The sequence below is a fragment of the Artemia sp. Qi Xiang Cuo genome, chromosome 2, assembly GCF_049724085.1.
Source record: "Artemia sp. Qi Xiang Cuo chromosome 2, ASM4972408v1, whole genome shotgun sequence".
Classification (NCBI taxonomy): domain Eukaryota; kingdom Metazoa; phylum Arthropoda; class Branchiopoda; order Anostraca; family Artemiidae; genus Artemia; species Artemia sp. Qi Xiang Cuo.
The window spans coordinates 53,863,184-53,882,590 of NC_142795.1; the positions used below are offsets into that span (position 1 = coordinate 53,863,184).

General features: G+C 34.6%; 1 protein-coding gene across 1 annotated transcript in view; it reads right to left on the minus strand.

Annotated features, from left to right (window-relative positions):
- The window catches only part of LOC148955371 (uncharacterized), a 109,033-nt gene that overhangs the window by 5,834 nt on the left and 83,792 nt on the right, over positions 1 to 19,407 (minus strand). Inside the window, exon 2 of the mRNA XM_089107177.1 lies at positions 13,408 to 13,508. Coding sequence (XP_088963303.1) covers positions 13,408 to 13,508 — 101 coding nt within the window. The remainder of the gene's footprint in view (positions 1 to 13,407; positions 13,509 to 19,407) is intronic.

Here is a 19,407-nt window from a genome sequence, read left to right on the forward strand (position 1 = left end):
AAACGTCAAATCTATTAAGTATCTGAGCTTATTCTTTGTATTGTTGACACAAATGCTCCAAGCCTCAGAAGAAAAAGGGATTTTGAAAACAGGGAGCCCGATTTTCGAAAAAAAGGGATACCCCCGTGCAACTGAATCCCCTTGTAACTGAACCCGTGTATAACCGAAACCCCCCGTGCAACTGTATCCCCTTTAACTGAACCCTCGTGCAAGTCACCCCTCTATGCAACCCATAACCCTCAGAACACTTTTCAGCCATTTCTTTTTAAATTGACAATATTTTTCAAACGTTACTTATGTATTATAAAGATCACATCGGCGAGGTAAAGCTAGGTCAAGTCACAATATCATTCTATCGTTACTTTTCAATTAAGCTATTGAATACTTTCTAGCAATGTCTCTTGTAAACGTCAAATCTATTAAGTATCTGAGCTTATTCTTTGTATTGTTGACACAAATGCTCCAAGCCTCAGAAGAAAAAGGGATTTTGAAAACAGGGAGCCCGATTTTCGAAAAAAAGGGGTACCCCCCGTGAAACTGAATCCCCCTTGTAACTGAACCCGTGTATAACCGAAACCCCCCGTGCCACTGTCTCCCCTTTAACTGAACCCACGGGCCAGACCCCCCGCGAAGCCCCCCCGCCCCCGCCAACCACTTTGAAGCCCTTTCTTTTTAAATTGACAATATTTTTCAAACGTTACTTATGTATTATACAGATCACATCGGCGAGGTAAAGCTAGGTCAAGTCACAATGTCATTCTATCGTTACTTTTCAATTAAGCTATTGAATACTTTCTAGGAACGTCTCTTGTAAACGTCAAATCTATTAAGTATCTGAGCTTATTCTTTGTATTGTTGACACAAATGCTCCAAGCCTCAGAAGAAAAAGGGATTTTGAAAACAGTGGGCCCGATTTTCGAAAAAAAGTGATACCCCGTGTGCAACTGAATCCCCTTGTAGCTGAACCCGTGTATAACCGAAACCCCCCGAGAAACTGGATCTCCTTTAACTGAACCCTCGTGCAAGTCACCCCTCTATGCAACCCATCCCCCTCACAACACTGTTCATCCCTTTCTTTTTAAATTGACAATATTTTTCAAACGTGACTTATGTATTATACAGATCACATCGGCGAGGTAAAGCTAGGTTAAGTCACAATGTCATTCTATCGTTACTTTTCAATTAAGCTATTGAATACTTTCTAGCAATGTCTCTTGTAAACGTCAAATCTATTAAGTATCTGAGCTTATTCTTTGTATTGTTGACACAAATGCTCCAAGCCTCAGAAGAAAAAGGGATTTTGAAAACAGGGAGCCCAATTTTCGAAAAAAAGGGATACCCCCGTGCAACTGAATCCCCTTGTAACTGAACCCGTGTATAACCGAAACCCCCCGTGCAACTGTATCCCCTTTAACCGAACCCTCGTGCACGTCACCCCTCTATGCAACCCATCCCCTTCAAAAAACTTTTCAGCCGTTTCTTTTTAAATTGACAATATTTTTCAAACGTTACTTATTTATTATACAGATCACATCGGCGAGGTACAGCTAGGTTAAGTCACAATGTCATTCTATCGTTACTTTTCAATTAAGCTATTGAATACTTTCTAGCAATGTCTCTTGTAAACGTCAAATCTATTAAGTATCTGAGCTTATTCTTTGTATTGTTGATGCAAGCATCTCATTCTTTAATTACCCGTGAAATCCTCTTGACAAAGAGTGTAATGACCTGTTTACCTAACAGAAAAAACTGTTTGGTACGGGGGCCTACACAAATTCAAAAGATGGTCTATACTAATATTTTTTTTTATCAGAAATTGAGGTTCAATTTAATGAGTTAAACATCCAGTTTTACTATTATTTTTTTGTTTTTGCTGAAGCTAAGGATGTTCGCCTGGACATGATTGCGGCACTTTCTTACACAGAGCTCCTATTCTACATCTTGATGCTAACGAAAACTTATAAAATCATATTACCTCTTCACGAATCTTTCCCTTTTTTTAATGATCTTTAGTAGATATTTAAAGTCTACTTAGGTAACCTTTCCCCTTTAGAGCTTTGACATTTGACCTCATATTTGAACAGTAGCTCCTCGACCTGAGATTATGTTGAAAATCGATTCCCCTCCTTTGAATTAATATATCTTTTTCTCCGATGTAATCAAGATAGCTTGACAACCATGAACTGATATCGATGGAAATGTAAACAAGGGATATTGGTAAACCTTATGAAAAAAAGAAAAATTCTTTTCACTAATTGTTCATCTTCTGGAGAATAAATAACTGCGCAAGTGTAATTGGAATGGTTAGATAAAAGCTGTTCAATTTTATGTGTAAACATTACTCGTCATGCCCAAATCAGAGAAGGCCTATCTAACTTCTTTGTAATATTATTGAAGAGCGAGAGATTATTTGAGGATTCTAATGACGCAGGATATGTAAAAATCACACCGTGTAGCTGAATAAACGAAATCTCAGTAGCACACTTACAGTGCAAGTAAAAATAAAATTTGACTTTTATAGTTTTTCAGTTGTAGTTTTTTTTTTAACGCCTGGCCGAATTCCCTTTAATAGCGCAATTGCACAATGTGAAATATTGTTACTGAGATTTTTGGGCGTGCTGAATCCCTAAATAAACTCTCATTGTCTGGGCTTTCCTATCCTCTCCTTACATACACTCAAATAGCTATATTCACTGTCAGTTTCTAATATAATTTCTGTTGCGCGTTTTCAAATAAAATTAACTTCATTTTTCTGGGTTTTTTTTCGTGTCGGTTTAAAATTCTGACTTTTAAGATGGCTGATATGTCATGAACATTTTCATATTTTACAAAGCCAGAGAAACAATGGAAATTTCTTTTATGAAATTAGGATAAAATCAAAATCAAGTATTTACAGTCATCAGTCATTTAAATGTGGATTTAATATGTGGATTTTATATTATCTAAAGATCTTGAACTCTGCAAACAGGTTCAATTTTATTGAAGGATTCGTTAATGCGTTATTATCAGGCCAGGGAGAAAAACAATCAATTCATAGAAATCTTCCTCCCGCTTTCGGCCCTCGAGTCCAAATGCACCGCTTGCCATTTTGACGATAAAAAGATTAGACTTTTTGTAGACCTCTTACAAGAATGTAGTGGTGGCATTCCCCCTACAGTATCATGATAGTCGTGATGGCTTTCATAATTTTGTCATCATATGGTATGATTAACATGCTGTGTTTTGCTTTATTCGCATCCGGTCTGCCACCTGAAACAAAAACCTGCGACAGTACTTGGCCACCATTAGAAGATCATAGGCAGCGCAATAGCGCTATCAGAGGCAACGCTATAGCATTGTCTTTAGTAAAGGCCTTACGGCTCCAGTGTTTATTATTTATTTGTTGTTATTTATTATTTTTTTTTCCAGAGGCACTTCATATGGAAGAGGTCGTTTTTTTTTTTTTCTCTGAGTTAGTGTATTGTTTTTCTTACCCCTTCTTTACAGGCTAATGATCCTTTGAGGGAATAGTAAAGTATAATATTTTATTTTTATTTTGTAATGATTAAATCTTATCTTATCTTAACTGAAACTCAAAACGAACAGAAATTACAATAAATAGACGAGTCAAACTCAAAACGAGCAAAAATTAACATTAGTAGGGCTGATAACCCCCATGCCTTCTCAAAACTAGAACATAATTTTGGGCATTACTGAAAACAGAATACGTTTAAATGATTTCTTTTTTTCTACTTTAATAAATGGAAAAATATTAAGACTTTAAGGAATAAATATCAGTATCTATACATTAAACTGACAATCCACGTTCATTTGTTCTGTTTTTTCTTCTGTAAAGCGCAAACTATTTTCTGGTCTTGAGAAGGCATGGGGGTTATCAGCCCTACTAATGTTAACATTAATAAATAAAAGAGAAAAGTATTGAACAATGATTGTCTTTGAATAACATGATAGAAATGGTGAATCGGGCATAATTAAAGAGAAAAGTAAGTCAGAGGCAAAACATATAAAAACTACTGTAAACAAATGAATTACCACGTTAATACGCACGTCACCAATTCTTTCCAAGAATGATGAATATGATGAATTGGGTTTGTCCAATGAGAAATAAAAAGACATTCTTGAAACCTGAACAACAAAATACCGAAATATTGATGTTTCTATAACCTGCATGATTAATTTATGCATATTCTACAAATTCTTCAAGAGACAACGGTTATTTTTGGCTTTTCCTGCGTGTTGGTTAACCCTGATGCTATTTCATTCGGCTACTTGACCTTTAGTAAAAAAAGATCTTAAAAAATTGGTTGGTTGGCTCTTTATATAGCAACGTCTTTTTATTACATGGCCATCAAAAAGGATTACAACCAAATAATTTTAACCAAAGCAATCTCTGACGCTCCAGAGCTGAATGAAAGTCCATTTTTTTTTATTTCCGGCTCGAACTTTGCCAGGATGTTTTCTGTTTGTTTTTATAAAGTGCTGAATTTTTAGAGATTATTTTCATGACCTAGATTTTTCTTTGCTTTTAAAAACAAATAGGAGCGAAATTAAATCCTTTGATTCCATGGTTTTAAGGTATAGCATTTTATATGATAATTAAAATTTCTTTAGTATCTTGTATGTAAGCTAGAAGTACGTCCTAGACGAGGTTTGTAAATACCTGCCAGATACAGAAGGCTAAAAATAAAGTTTGTTGTGTTCCACATTGTAAGTGGGTCACTTAAAAAAGCCATGCCAATTAATGTTAAGTTATTATAATTTTTGGTAAAAAAATAGGTACTAAATAAAAAGCCATTACTTCTAAATTATTGCATTTGTTACAGCTGTGTCATAAGAAAGAATAGTTTTTTATTATGACCCAACTTTTTATAAAGCAAAAATATGTTGCGAAAATGTAAGCTGTAAGAAACACAAGTCCCATGTTCTGAAGCAAATAATTTAGGTGTAGGCGTATGCAAGTTTGTGCAGAGAACGTGAACAAGTTTTTATCAGGATGAGCACCTTGTCTTCTACCTCCTAATAGAGTAGCCCAACTTTTTACATACGTCTTATCAGGCTTCCCAGGGTTAAGATTTGTTTTTAATAATTTTAATAAAAAAAAAACTTTTTCCAAAAAGAAGTTTTTCAAAGAAAAATAAAGACCATATTAAACTTAAGATCAACAGATACAAATACCTGTCAAAATTCAAACTACAAACGACAAGAAATTACTATTAAAGAATAAATGAAACCAAAAACGAACAAAACAATCATAGCAAAAACATGCAAGTACTAGTATAAATAAATAAATTACAAGAAATTACTATTAAAGATTAAATTGAACCCAAAACGAACAGAAATAAAATAAACAATCATAGCAAACACACATACAATAGGTACTAAATAAATCTTAATTGAATATGCAAATCAAGCTTGAAACGAACAGAATTCACTACAAACAAGACTTTGGGTTTTGCCTCCTTCTCTCACTGTAAAAGTCTAAAACCTACTGCGTCATTGGTTCTTTACTGAAAACGAATTTTACAAATATTTGTACTTATTACAACATTGACAATAAACATTAGAATTAGAGTAAAATTTAATTTTGAAGCGATGAGCTTTCAGCAATTAATATCATTATAAATCAAATATCCAGGTTAATTTTATTAGTTCTTTCCAAGACTGTTCAAGATAAACATAATTTTACCACAAACGAGTTTGGATACTGCCTCCTTACTTAACTGTAAAAGTCTAATGCCAACTGCGTCATTGGCGCCTCACTGAAAACGAATTATATTGCAAATATTTTCTTTTCCAGTTATTACAGCATTGGAGCTTAAAATAAAAATTACAGCAAAATCAAATCTTGAACTGATTATCTTCAAAAGATTGATATCATTATATATTAAATATTCAGTTTGATTTTACTTTCCAAGATTGTTCAAGACACTTCTAGTTTTCATTAAAGTGCCGATGACGCATTAGGTTTTATACTTTTACAGTGAGAGAAGGAGGCAAAATCCAAACTCTTGTTAGTAGTGATTTTGTTCGTTTCAAGCTTGATTTGCATATTAAACTTAAGTTTCACCCGTTTTAAGGTTTATTTACTCATCTATATTAGTGCCTATTGCATGTTTGTTTGCTATGGTTGTTTATTGAATTTTTGTTAGTGTTGGCTTTCATTTATACTTCAATAGCAAAATATTTTTGCTCGTTTTAAGCTTGAATTGCGTATTCACCTTAAGTTTCACTCATTTTAATATTTATTTATTCATCTATATTATTACTTGCTGTAGGCTTTTTTTGCTATGATTGTTTATTTAATTTCTGTTCATTTTGAGTTTCATTTATTCTTTATTAGTAATTTCTGGTCGATTTGAGTTTGAGTTATTGTCGGTTTCTATTACTTCTGATCTTAAGTTTAATATGGTCTTTACTTGTCTTTAGAAAACTTCTTTTTGTTTTTTTTAATTAATTTCTGTTCGTTTATGATTGCCAGTAATATGTACAAAAGACAATATTTGTTATATTATTCGTTTTCAGTAAAGCACCAATGCCGCAATAGGTTTTAGACTTTTACAGTGAGAGAAGGTGGCAAAACCCAAAGCCTTGTTTGTAGAAATTTTTGTTCGTTGCAAGCTTGATTTGAATATTCAATTTAAGTTTCACTCGCCTTAAAATTTATTTACTCATTTATATTAGTACCTATTGTATGTTTGTTTGCTATGACTGTTTATTTAATTTTCGTTCGTTTTAGTTTTCATTTATTCTTTAATAGTAATTTCTCGTAATTTATTCATTTATATTAATGCTTGTATGCTTTTTTGCTATGATTGTTTATTTAATTTCTGTTCGTTTTGGTTTTCATTTATACTTTAACAGTAATTTCTTGGCGTTTCAAGTTTGAATTTTAACAGGTAGTTGTATCTGCTGATCTTAAGTTTAATATGGCCTTTACTTTTCTTTGAAAAAAACTTCTTTTAGGGAAAGCTTTTTTTAAATTATTTTTTGTTCGTTTTTGATTGCAAAAAGTTTCATGTTTCTAGAAAATGCCTTATTTCAAAATCAATTTTTTTTTCAACATCAAACTTTCATCAAAGTATCAAAACTAGTATCAAAGTAAACAAAGCATCTAGGTTAACAAGGTAAACAAAGTATCAAAGTAACAATAATCAAGCTCCGTAACTCAGAGCCATTTCCCCGGGGCTGTGGGGGTTCAAACCCGAAAACATATTTATTTGGCCTTGGAACTATTTTGAACAAAATGGCTGTCTCAAAATTTTGACTGGATGCACTTTGGGAATGTGGGGCGTGGGCTAATTGCCCATTGATCACTTTTGAATCTTAAGAAAAAAACTAAAAGGGTCAATTTCCGATCAAATGAGCCCCTTTCAAAGTTAACACGACCACCCCTTCCACAAAAAACTTATATTCTAATAATGGGCAACTTACATAAGTTACAATTCTGTCCATGGGGGCTATAGAGGATTTCTCAACCCGTAAAATATAGCAACATGAATTTAGGACTGTTTTGAACAAAATGGCTATTTGAAATTTTTTATAAGATGCCATTGGGGGAAAAGGCATAAGGGGCGGGGGGTGGAGGGGTTGTTACTTTTTGATCATTTTCGATTATTAAAAAGGGCACAGTAAATTTCAATTTCCGATTGAATGAACGTCCTCCAAAGTTTATACGACCCCGCCTTCCACAGAAGCTTTATATCTTAACGATGGGCTGCTAGTATAACTTACAGCCCTTTCTCCCAGGGCTGGGGGAAGTTCAAACCCGTAACCATAGCTATTTGGTAACTCAAAATTTTGATCGAAAGCATTTAGAAAAAAAGTCGTAGGGGAGGGGGGGGATGCCTACCGTCTGATTGCTCTTAACTTTTAGAATCGGAGCTAGAGCTTTCAATTTCAATCGAATGAGGCTTTCCGAAGTCTATACGATTACGCCTTCGATAAAAACCTTATATATGAACAATGGATAGACTGCATAACTTACAACCCTTGCAATGGGGTTATTGGGAGGTTTTGTCAACCCCCGAGGAATAATTATTTTAATTACTTCACTTCTTGACTATTTCGGACATAATGGTCATCTCAAAATGTGATTGGATGTGTTTGGGGAAAAGAGGGCATGAAAAGAGAAGGGGGCTTGATACCCTTCAAATACGTTTGACTCTTTTAAAGGGCACTCGACATTATTATTTTCAATTGAATGAGCATCCTCCGAAGTTTATAGCACCACCCCTTGCATATGAAGTGCTTCTGGAGAAAAAAATTGGAGTCTTATGGCCCTGGGTTTGGTGGGGGGGAGGGCTAGTTGTCTTTGGATCACTTTTGACTCTTAAAAAGGGAACCATAACTTTCAATTTCTAATCATTTGAGTACCCTTCGAAATTCATACGACCACCTTGTCTACATAAACCTTATATAAACTGTGTTTAGGGGGGGGGGGTTACTTGGACCCTGAAGTTTTTTCATTTGATCGTTGGAAAATTTCAAACAAAATGGACATCTCAAAATTTTTTATCAGATGCAACTGGGGAATGAGGGGGGTGGGGGGGGGTATGTGCCCACAGATCACTTTTGAAGACTCTTAAAAAGTTAAATATAAATTTCAATTCCCAATCAAATGAGCCACCTCTCATTTTTATACTACAAACCCTTACATAAAACCTTATCTGTCCCCGGAGCATAATTTACAACACTTCCCCCGGGCTCTGGGGGGCTGTGTTGACCTCTGAGTTTATGATCTTTAAACTATTTTGAATAAAATGGCTATCTCAAACTTTTGATCAGATGCACTTGGGGAAAAAAGAGACCTTGAGGGGGGGCCTAGTTGCCCTCCGGTCACATTTGACTCTTAAAAAGGGCACTAGAAATTCCGATTGACAGTCGAATGTGACAGTTCGGGAATTTATACTACCATCCCTTCCATAAAAAACCTTATATGCCCCCGGGCATAATTTACAACACTTGTTCCCAGGTTTCGGTGGGCTATGGTATCTCTGGAATCATTTTTATATGATCTTTGGTTTATTTTGAATAAAATGGCTAAATAAAAAATCAATCGGACGTATTTGGGAAAAGAGGATTGGCGGGGGGGCAGTAGTTGCAATTGGATCACTTTTGGCTCTTAAAAACGGAATTGGAACTTTCAATTTCTAAACATTTGAGTCCCCTCCGAGGTTTATACGACCACTTCTTCCATAAAAATTTTATATGCCCACAGGGCATAAGTTGCAAACCTTCCCATCTCTGGGGTGTTTACGTTGACCCCGAAGTTTTTGTTATCTGATCGTTGGCCTATTTCAAACAAACTGGCAATCTCAAAATTTTGATCGGATGCATTTGCTGAAAAGAGGGTGCGTGTGTAGGAGGGGCAGATACTAACATTTTGATATAGCAATTTTGTTGAACGTAGTTGAAGGGTCTGGAAATTATGTCTTTGAGAATGACACCCTCCCCCCCCCACAGTCCTCAGGGCTAAAGTTGTAAGTTATGCCCTAGGGGTATATAAGGTTTTTATAACGATCGTTGTCGTAAAAACTTCAAAAGGGCTCATTCGATTTGAAATGGAAAGGGCTATTACCCATTTTAATAGTCGGTTATCGGAGGGAGAATCCCCCTCCCCCGCATATCGTTTCCCTAAACATTTTCGATCAACATAATTATATGGTCTTTTTGTTCAACATAGTTGAAAGGTTTGGAAATTATGTCTTTGAGGATAACACCCCTCCCCCCAGGACCCTCAGGACAAAGATTGTAAGGTATTCCTTTGGGGCATATAATGTTTTTTATAGAAGTTTTTGTCGTAGAAGCTTAAAAAAGGGCTCATTCGATTGGAAATTGAGAGGACTAGTGCCTTTCTGATTAGTCGAAAGTGTTTAGAGGGCAAATGACAACCCCCCCCCCACGCTCATCACTTCCGCAACCCCTTCCAACCAAAATTTTGATATAGCCATTTTGTTTATTGTATTTGAAAGGTCCGGAAATTATGTCTTTGAGGATAATAAACCCCCAGCCGTCAGGGCAAGGGTTATAATTTATGCCCTGGGGGCTTATAAGGTTCTTATAGAAAACAGGGTCATATAAACTTCGGAGGAGGTTCATTGGATTGGAAATCAGAAGCTCTAGTGCTCTTTTTAAGAGTCAAAGTGATTGGAGGGCAACTACCTACCCCCCCCCCCCCCCCACACACACACACACAAATACGTCGTATTGTCCCGAAATGCATCTAATAGAAATTTTTAGATGGCCATTCTATTCAAAATAGTCTAAATATCATATAACAAGGCTTTTGGGGTTGAAAAAAACCCCAGAGATTAGGGGCAAGGGTTTTAATTTATGCCCAGGGGGTATTTAAGGTTTTTATGGAAGGGGTGGTTGTTTAACTTTAGAAGAGGGTCATTCTTTGTCCCTGAAAAAACCTATGTTAATATAAAACGAACAGAAATTAATTTAGAAAAACTTCTTCCACAAAAAAAGTTTATCAAAAAAAAGTAAAGAATTCCATTAAACCAAAAATGAACAAAAATAGAATCAAAGAATCTACCAAGCATACAACTACCACAAATTTTTTATCAATAAATAAATGAAACAAAAACAAACAGAAATTAAAATAAATAACACAGTCAAACTCAAAAGAACAGAAATTAATATGAGTAGGGTTCTAAAAGGCTATGCTTTCTAAAAGCAAGAATATAGTTTGTACTTAACTGAAATAAATTCTTTTACATGTTTTAATTTTTATAACTTTAAGAAATCAAAATTAATTAAGATTTTAAGGAATTAATATTATCATATGTATATTAAACTGCACATTTTTTCAGTAAATTCATTTGAATTTACTGAAATTTACTCCTTTTACTCCTATTCCTTGTATCTTGTGTTGATCCAGCCGGTCTTCGGTTTACAATAACATAATCAATAAGGTTAGCTGTCGTAACACCATGTGAATACCACGTTAACTTGTGGGCCACATTTGATGACCAAATACTGCATTGGTTATACTAGATGGCAATACCTACAAAATTGCAGCAGCCTGTAACCATTTGTGTTTTTCTTTCCAGCTCCAAATTTACCTTTGCTAGGATACTATCTATCCCTGTTTCTACTGACCTGGGAATTAAAATCTCCTAGTAAAAATATGCACCCCATCCTTCCTGCCTGAGTAAATAATTTCTATATCTCCTAATTTTATGTTTCCCTCCCCTGGGATAAGAGTTTCTGAAACACCTAATAAGTCCAGTTCGAAGTGCCTGAATTCCTCAGTCAAAGTGTAGATGCTATAGTTGGTGTTAACGTTGTAACATTCACAAAATTAATATCCTGGAATATTCTGGCCTAAAAAATGATCTAGATAGGTCAGAAGTTTGAGAAAATTTGTTAAGAGCCTTAACTTCGGAAGAAAAAAAAATATTTATGCGAGTGACGTCATTTTAAAATATATCAATATTGCAATGACGTTGTCATGCTTATGTGGAAAAATTGAAGATTTTCATGCATGGAGAAGTTTCTATTAGGATGCTTAAAGAGCAAAAACTGGTAATTACAAAAATATTTGTATTTATTTTGAAAAGGGTTTCCAACAATTCAAAAACCTTATAAAGGAAAACCAAAAGTTTTAAGATGAGTACAAATTGTTGTTAGAACTTTGACTTGATTCAGTATTCAAATATTTTTGAAAAGACTACAGTATGAAAAGATAATAAATCGCGTAAAGAGAGAAAAACTGGTAATTGCTAAAATATGTGCATATATTTTAACAAGGGATTACAACGATTCAAAAACCTTAAAAAAGAAAACCAAAAGTTTGAAGCTTAGTAGAAATCGTTCTTAGAAAAACATCATTACCAAATTTGTTTTGTTATAAGTATAAGTAGGCCTAGTGTCTATAAAAAAAGAACAAATTTTTAAGTTCAGTTCAAAATTGCTAAAGTTATTACGTAAACTGCAAAAATATTTCCGGCACCTGAGCAATAATTTTAATGCTTTAATTCAAACTAGAAAAATACCTGAAAAGTTTAAAATTAGTTTTTTTTTTTTAGATAAAATCAACTCGCTAAGTTTACAGATTTGAACGCAACCAGTTTATTTCAACAGGAAGGCCCAAAACACGAAAATTTACAATTGTTACAAATGATGATTCTTTTTTTCTTGACAAGGGATTACAACAATTCAAAAACCTTAAAAAGAAAAACCAAAAGTTTGAAGCCTAGTACATATCGTTGTTAGAAATCAAACTAGAAAAAAGCCTGAACTATGAAAAGACGTTAAATTGCGCAAAGACCAAAAAACTGGTAATTGCAAAAATACTTTTATATATTTTAACAAAGGATTACAACAATTAAAAAACCTCAAAAAATAATGCTAAAAGTTTAAAGCTTAGTAGAATTCGTTGTTAGAAATTTGGGTGCTTTAATAATCAAATATCTTTGAAAAGACTTCAGTATGAAAAGACATTAAATTGTGTAAAGAGCAAAAAACTATTAAGTGCAGAAATGTTTGTATATATTTTATCAAGGGATTACAACAAATCAAAAACATTACAAAAGGAAACCAAAAGTTTGAAGCTTAGTAGATATATATATATATATATATATATATATATATATATATATATATATATATATATATATATATATATATATATATATATATATATATATATATATATATATATATATATATATATATATATATATATATATATATATATATATATATATATGTATGAAGTGTCGAATCTTGTACATAGTTGCTTTAGGTCACTCATAAATTCTAAATTTCAGTTTATAATTTCCATCAAGATCGCACCGTATTTTGGGAGAGTTTAATTCCTTTTTTAAAATTATTACGATTCTTCAAAAGTGAATATCAATGATGAGGATTTTTAAAATGAACAAATTTTGTATATTTAAAATCAACATTAATAATATATTTTGTTGTTGCATATTTTGTAAAAAAAAATTTGTTTCTTAGTATTTTAGTTTCGGAGTAAACAAATTCTATATCTCCTAATTTTAGGTTTCCTACCCCTGGGATATGAGTATCTAAAACACCTAAAAATTCCAGTTCGAAGCGCCTGATTTCCTCAGTAAAAATGTCGAAACGATAGATGTTTTTAACGGTGGGACATTCACAAAAAACGACATTCCCGCTCTTTTAAATGTGATGGAGGCTACTGCTTGCCGCATTTGGGGCTCACACCATAACGAACATCGACATGTTTTGGAAACAGTGTTTTCTTTTTGTGTGCTCTACAGTATTTTGAAATCTAGTTCTAATCTCCCTTTCCCAGTATCAGTTTTTTTTTATGAAGTAGGCCATTGGCTGTCAGCCCATTTTCAATAACAATAAGAGAAAGTGTGTCCGGAACAAGAACTAAAAGACGTGTCTACATATATAAAAGTTAAATACCTTAAAGCAGAAGCAGAAAGACAGTGGGCAGGTGGCCAATATTAGAATGAGTGAAATGAATGTCAGAATCCATGCACAAACGCCAGGTCCTTCTGGGTCAGCTGGAAAATAGTAGGCATTAAAAAAAGTCAAAAGTAAGAATAAAAAGGAAACACATATATTTTTTCCCTAGCGTAGTGATTTATATTTGTAATTGTTTATATTTTTGTTTATTATATTAAATAAAGTAAAAAAATTAAATAAAATCTACACTAATTTTCAAGCAGAATTAAGTAAAACCGTAACAAAACCCATGTTTTATCGGTATTTTAACAGCTTACATGTGCTTGTACTTGTACTTGAGACAAGACACTGGTTGTTCACTCCTACTTGGCACCAAAAACACACTGGAACACATTCTGTCTCTGTCCTTTGTCTACTGTTTGGGGGTAGATGATTTCCGATCATGATTTGTCCCATTTGCGTCTGTGCTTCGAGAGCTAACCCAAAGCCTCAAGGTCTTTCTTTATTGCGACACGTCAATATTTAATTTGAACTCCTTGTTTATTAGGTGCTTGCTGCTTATTCTTTGGCTATGCCTTAGGGGGCAAATGGCTCTTGGGCACTTCAAGTCAAGGATGTTGAGAAAGTGTTCTTCTTCTGCCTTTAGAGGACAGGTTTTGCCTCCATATACCAAACTGAAGCGATATCACGTAACACAAAATCGGAGTATTTTGTTCGGGCTGATCTCTCTTCTGGACCTTATTGGCTTTCGTAGATGGCCGAAAGCACTCCATGCCTCACTATTTATTCTTGCCTTTATTTCGTTCGAGACCCCACCCTTGATATCAATCAATGACCTGAGGTACCTAAATTCTTTTAGTTGTCCAAGCTGTTGCCCGTTTAAGGGGACTGGCGAATTTCTATTCGTATACAGGTACATGGTTTTAGGTACAATGACGGCAAGGTATGACAGGCTAATACTGTTCGCCACCCTTTACATTATATCTGTGGTTTGGATAGTGATTCAGCGAGAAGTACACCATCATCTCTATATTCAATGTCTCCTACTTTCCCATGGCTGGTTAGCTCAATTCCTTCTTTAGATTTTATGAAGTTTTGGGGGATCCAATCAATTATATAGTTGAAGACGAAGTAGACGATGAAGCTGAGTAGTTCTACTGTACGCAATAGGTGATTTTGTGGAGCTCTGCGAGCTCCCAAAACACGTGGACGTTGCTATGTGTGTTGATTATAATTTTGAAGGTGTTTTGACAGTTTCCTAAACCATCCATGTTTTGCCTGAATGAATGGTTGGGGCATTGCACAACCTTTCCACAATGTTGCAGAGGCATTTGCATATAATTCTGTTTCTTCCACCCATTCGCAGTTGTCCTTTTATAGAAAACGCTCCCGCGAGGGTGTTTTGCTTTAACACATTACTGGGAGAAGGTTTATAGCTGACGGGGCGCTTCCACACACTGGTGGGCCCTGTAAACTGTACTTTCAAGACGCAAGGGCAAGGGGTTACAGTTTCAATTATAAACACAACGAACTGGCTATCTCCTTGGTCCGCGACTCTTTTTCCATGAAGTTAACTTACATATCAGTAAGACATCCCCTATCCGCCATTTTGGGACACGCTGAGTCACCTAGAATAAGCCCCTGCTGTTATTCGGTTCATATTTCGACGCAGTAGGATTCTACCCCTATTCTAGAATGTTTACTTAAGGCTAACATATATAAAATTTATATAACACTTCCATAATAACATTTCCATAATAACATTTCCAAACAGGAGTTTCACAATTACAAAATACAATATTATTATATATCAAGCGAAGGTTTGCTGGCACGGAGAAAGAGACTGCTAAAGGAGGCCTCAAATGTTCTCAACACTAATTTTTTCGGTTTCAATGTCTAGATTTCGTCAAAAAGTAAAGGTAAATAAAAAATTCTAACTTAGTTTTTATATAGGCTGCGTCAAATTGTTGATGAGCAATTTAAACTATTAAATGTCATAGAACCACATCAAAATCTTTTGTATTTTTTCCCCTGTAGGGCTGCTACCTCAGAAATTATTGTGAATTCTTTGTTTTGTGATTTATACTTCCGAAGCAGCCTTCAGTCATTTGAAGTCTTTTTCTGGCAAAACCATGAGGCAAGAACTGCATTGTCAATGTTACATTAATATTGCGAAGCGATAATATTTTCTAGAGCTCCTGACGGTTGCTGCGTCGTAAACAATAGCACTGGTTAGCTGTATGGTGATTTTTTCTAAAATACCCTTAATGTTGAAGCACGAGCCACATAGGGGAAAATACAATCAAACAAGTCCAAATTTTAAGCTAAAATAAATTAGAGATGAAGCTCTATCGGTGCTTATAGTAAAGGGCCCCAAGGCTACAAAATATTATTTACTTCCCCCAGATCAACTTTATAAGGAAGGAGTGGTCATCAAAACTTCAAAGGGGGCTCATTATATTGGAAATTCGCAGTTCTACTGCCCTTTTCAGGAGTCAAAAGTGATTGGAGGACGACCAGCCCCTTTCTCAAGCCCTTTTTAGCTGCCATCTCCTCAAATAAATCCGGTCAAAATTTCGTGATAGTCATTTTATTCCAAATAGTCTATAAGTCAAATAAATATGCCTTCGGGGGTGAAATGACCCCCACAGCTATTGGGGCCAGAGAGGTAAGTTGTGTACAACTTACTGCCAATTTGCCCATTGTTTACATATAGGATTTATTATTGCGAAATAGAAAAAAGTTTGATCCTGGGTGGGTCTGAAAAGACTAAGGGTATTAACATGAAACTTCAGGGAAAATTAACTAAATCAAAAGAAGCTATGTGCATACAGGTTATCAAAACGGCATATCTGCAACCTCTTAGGAATTACTAAGGGTATCAACTTGAAACTTTCAGGGCCATTATCATTGCTAGTGCTACGACTGCAGCTTTGACCGCTTGTGACTGCGACTGCAGCCTTGACCGCTTGTGACTGTGACTGCTGAAACTGCGACTACAACTACGACTGTGACAGCCAGTGACTGTGATTCTGACTATTGTTTACGGATGCTACTGTGACGATTTGCCCATAGTTTACGTATAGGGTTTATTATTGGGGAAGGGGGGAATGTTTGATCCTAGGTGGGTCCAAAAAGGTATTAAGGTGAACATTTAGGAGATGTCAAGGGGGTATTGAAATAAAATAAAAAACAATATGTGCACATAGGTTAAGAAAAGGGTGTGTCTGCAATATTTCAGTAACGGCCAATGTTTTATTGAAACTCTCAGGACATGTATAGGAGGATGCTGAAAAATGATTGCAACAAGTCTTTGTCCCCACGACCCCTTCAATATGCCCTCTGTCAATGATCAAAATTTTAAGATAGCCATTTTATTCAGAATAATAAGAAGGTCCAATAGTAATGACTCAAGGGATGACAGGATCCCCCCAGCCACCCAGTGCAAGGAATGTAACTTATGCACTTTGCCCATTATTTATATATAGGAAATATTATTAGAAAATGGACGAAAGTTTGATCCTGGGTGCGTCTGGAAGGCTAAGGGTATTAAGGTGAAACTTCAGGGAATGTTGAACAAAATCAAAAGATATTATGTGTATATCAAACTGAAGATGAGAAGAAATAAAAACTTACAATAACTCAAACTCAAAACTACCAGAAATTACTATTAAAGAATAAATGAAACCGAAAATGAAGAGAAATGAAATAAACAATCATAGCAAAAAAATTAATGCATGTACCAATATAAATGAATAAATAAATCTTAAAACGAGTAAAAATTTAATTGAATTAAAAATCAATCTTGAAACGAACAAAAATCGCTACAAACAAGAGTTTGGGTGTTGCCTCCTTCTCTCCCTGTAAAAGTCTAAAACCTATTGCGTCATTGGCGCTTTACTGAAAACTATATGTGTCTTGAAAAGTCATGGAAAGTACAAATAAAATCAAACTTAATATGTGACATATAATGGGATTAATTGTTGAAAGAGCATCAGTTCAAGATTTGATTTTACTGTAATTTTTATTTTCATTTTCAATGGTCTAATAACTGGAAAAGAAAATATTTGTAATATAAGTTGTTTTCACTGAAGCGCCAATGTCGCAATAGGCTAAGGACTTTTAAAGTTAGGGAAGGGGGGATTATTCAAACACTTTTTTGTAGAGAAACTATATTTGTCTTGAAAGATCTTGGAAAGAACTAATAAAATTAAACTGAATGTTTGATATTTCTCAGAAATGCGATCGGACACATTTGTGGAAAACAGGGTGGGGAGGGGGGGGGGGGGTTAGTTGCCACCAAATCCTTTTTGACTCTTAATAAGAGAACTAGAACTTTCAATTTCTAATCATTTAAAACCCTTTCGAAGCTTATACGACCACCTGTTCCGTAAAAACCTTATATGTCCCCGGGGCAAAAGTTACAACCCTTTCTCCGGGCTCTGGGGGGGGGGGGTATGTTGACCCCAAAGTTTTTGTTTTCTGACCATTGAAATATTTTGAACAAAATAGCTATCTCAATATGTGTTTCCCTCCAATCTCTATTGACTTCTTAAAAAGTGAACTAGAACTTTCAATGTCTAATCAAATGAACCCCTCTGAAGTTTATACGAGCACCCTTCCATAAGAACGATATATGCCCCCAGGGCATAACAGCGCCTTCCCCTGGGTTCTGGGGGGTTGTGTCGACCTTGGAGTTTTTTATCTGATTTTTGAACTATTTTAAACAAAATGAATATATAAATTTTTCTTTATTATATGCATTTAATGAATAAAAGGGGGGATGGCTGCTCTCCGAACACTTTTGACTCTTAAGAGAGCACTAGAACTTCCAATTTCCGATCAAAGGAGCCCCCTCCGAAATTCATACGACCACCCCTTCCATATAAAGTACCTCTGGGAAAAAATAACAGAACATACGAGCCTTATGTCCTTTACTATAAGCAACGCTATATCGTTGCTTCTGACCTTTATGTTTACGTGATTATCCATTGTAATTAACTAAAAAAAATTGCGACAAAGAAGTTTTCAAAAAAAAGTAAAGAGCCATATTATATTAATAACCAGCAGAAATATAGTCATGTAATAATAAAATTTAAAATGGCATGAAATTAAAATAAATGATCACATCAAAGATAAAGATAACAGATACCAATACAGATGAAAATAATCTTAAACGAGCAAAATTTAAATTAAATATTCAAGTCAAACTTTAAACGGACAAAAACTACCACAAATAGGAGTTTATTAAAAACCCTGTACCCCTCCCCTAACTGTTAAAGCTCTAAAGCCTATTACGTCATTTGTGATTTAATTGAAAACAATATGCATGTTGAACACTGTGCTTAGTTTTTCAAAATGTTGACGACAAATAAAAAAAAATCACTATAATAATCAACATTTATTCCTGAAAATCTCTGCAATTCACGAAGCATATCATTGCAATATATGATTACAATAACATACAAAATAAAATACCGTAGTTAATTATTGAAAGCTAAGAAAAAAATATTGACCGTGCCGCCAGCCCAGGTCTTTACAATGATAATTTTTAGTCTAAACACAAGACGATTCTCCTTAACGATTTTTTCTTTAACCTAGAATATCTAACAATGAGCGTTTTAAATAATATGACTAATATGAGCAATAGAAAAACTTTTGCCAGTGCTTTTTATTATTTATGGCTTATAATGAAAATTATCATTAGTATTAATGTATAAGTATCAGGCATGTGTTTGGAATTATTCCACTTATCGTTAAATTGCCCATTCCCAAGGTGTTCCTAGTATTTCTTGAAAGCTAGAGAGCGGAAACCGTATTCCATTTTCAACATGCCATATGGGATACGTTCCGAGGCTATCGTAACGCTCCTTGAAAACTAAAGATCGGTCTCCTTGTTCCTTCCTCGAGTGGCAAAACTAAGTGTTTTGAATGTCAAACTAAAGATGCAGATTAGGTAATCCCAAAATCAAGTGAGCCTACTTAGCATGTAAAACA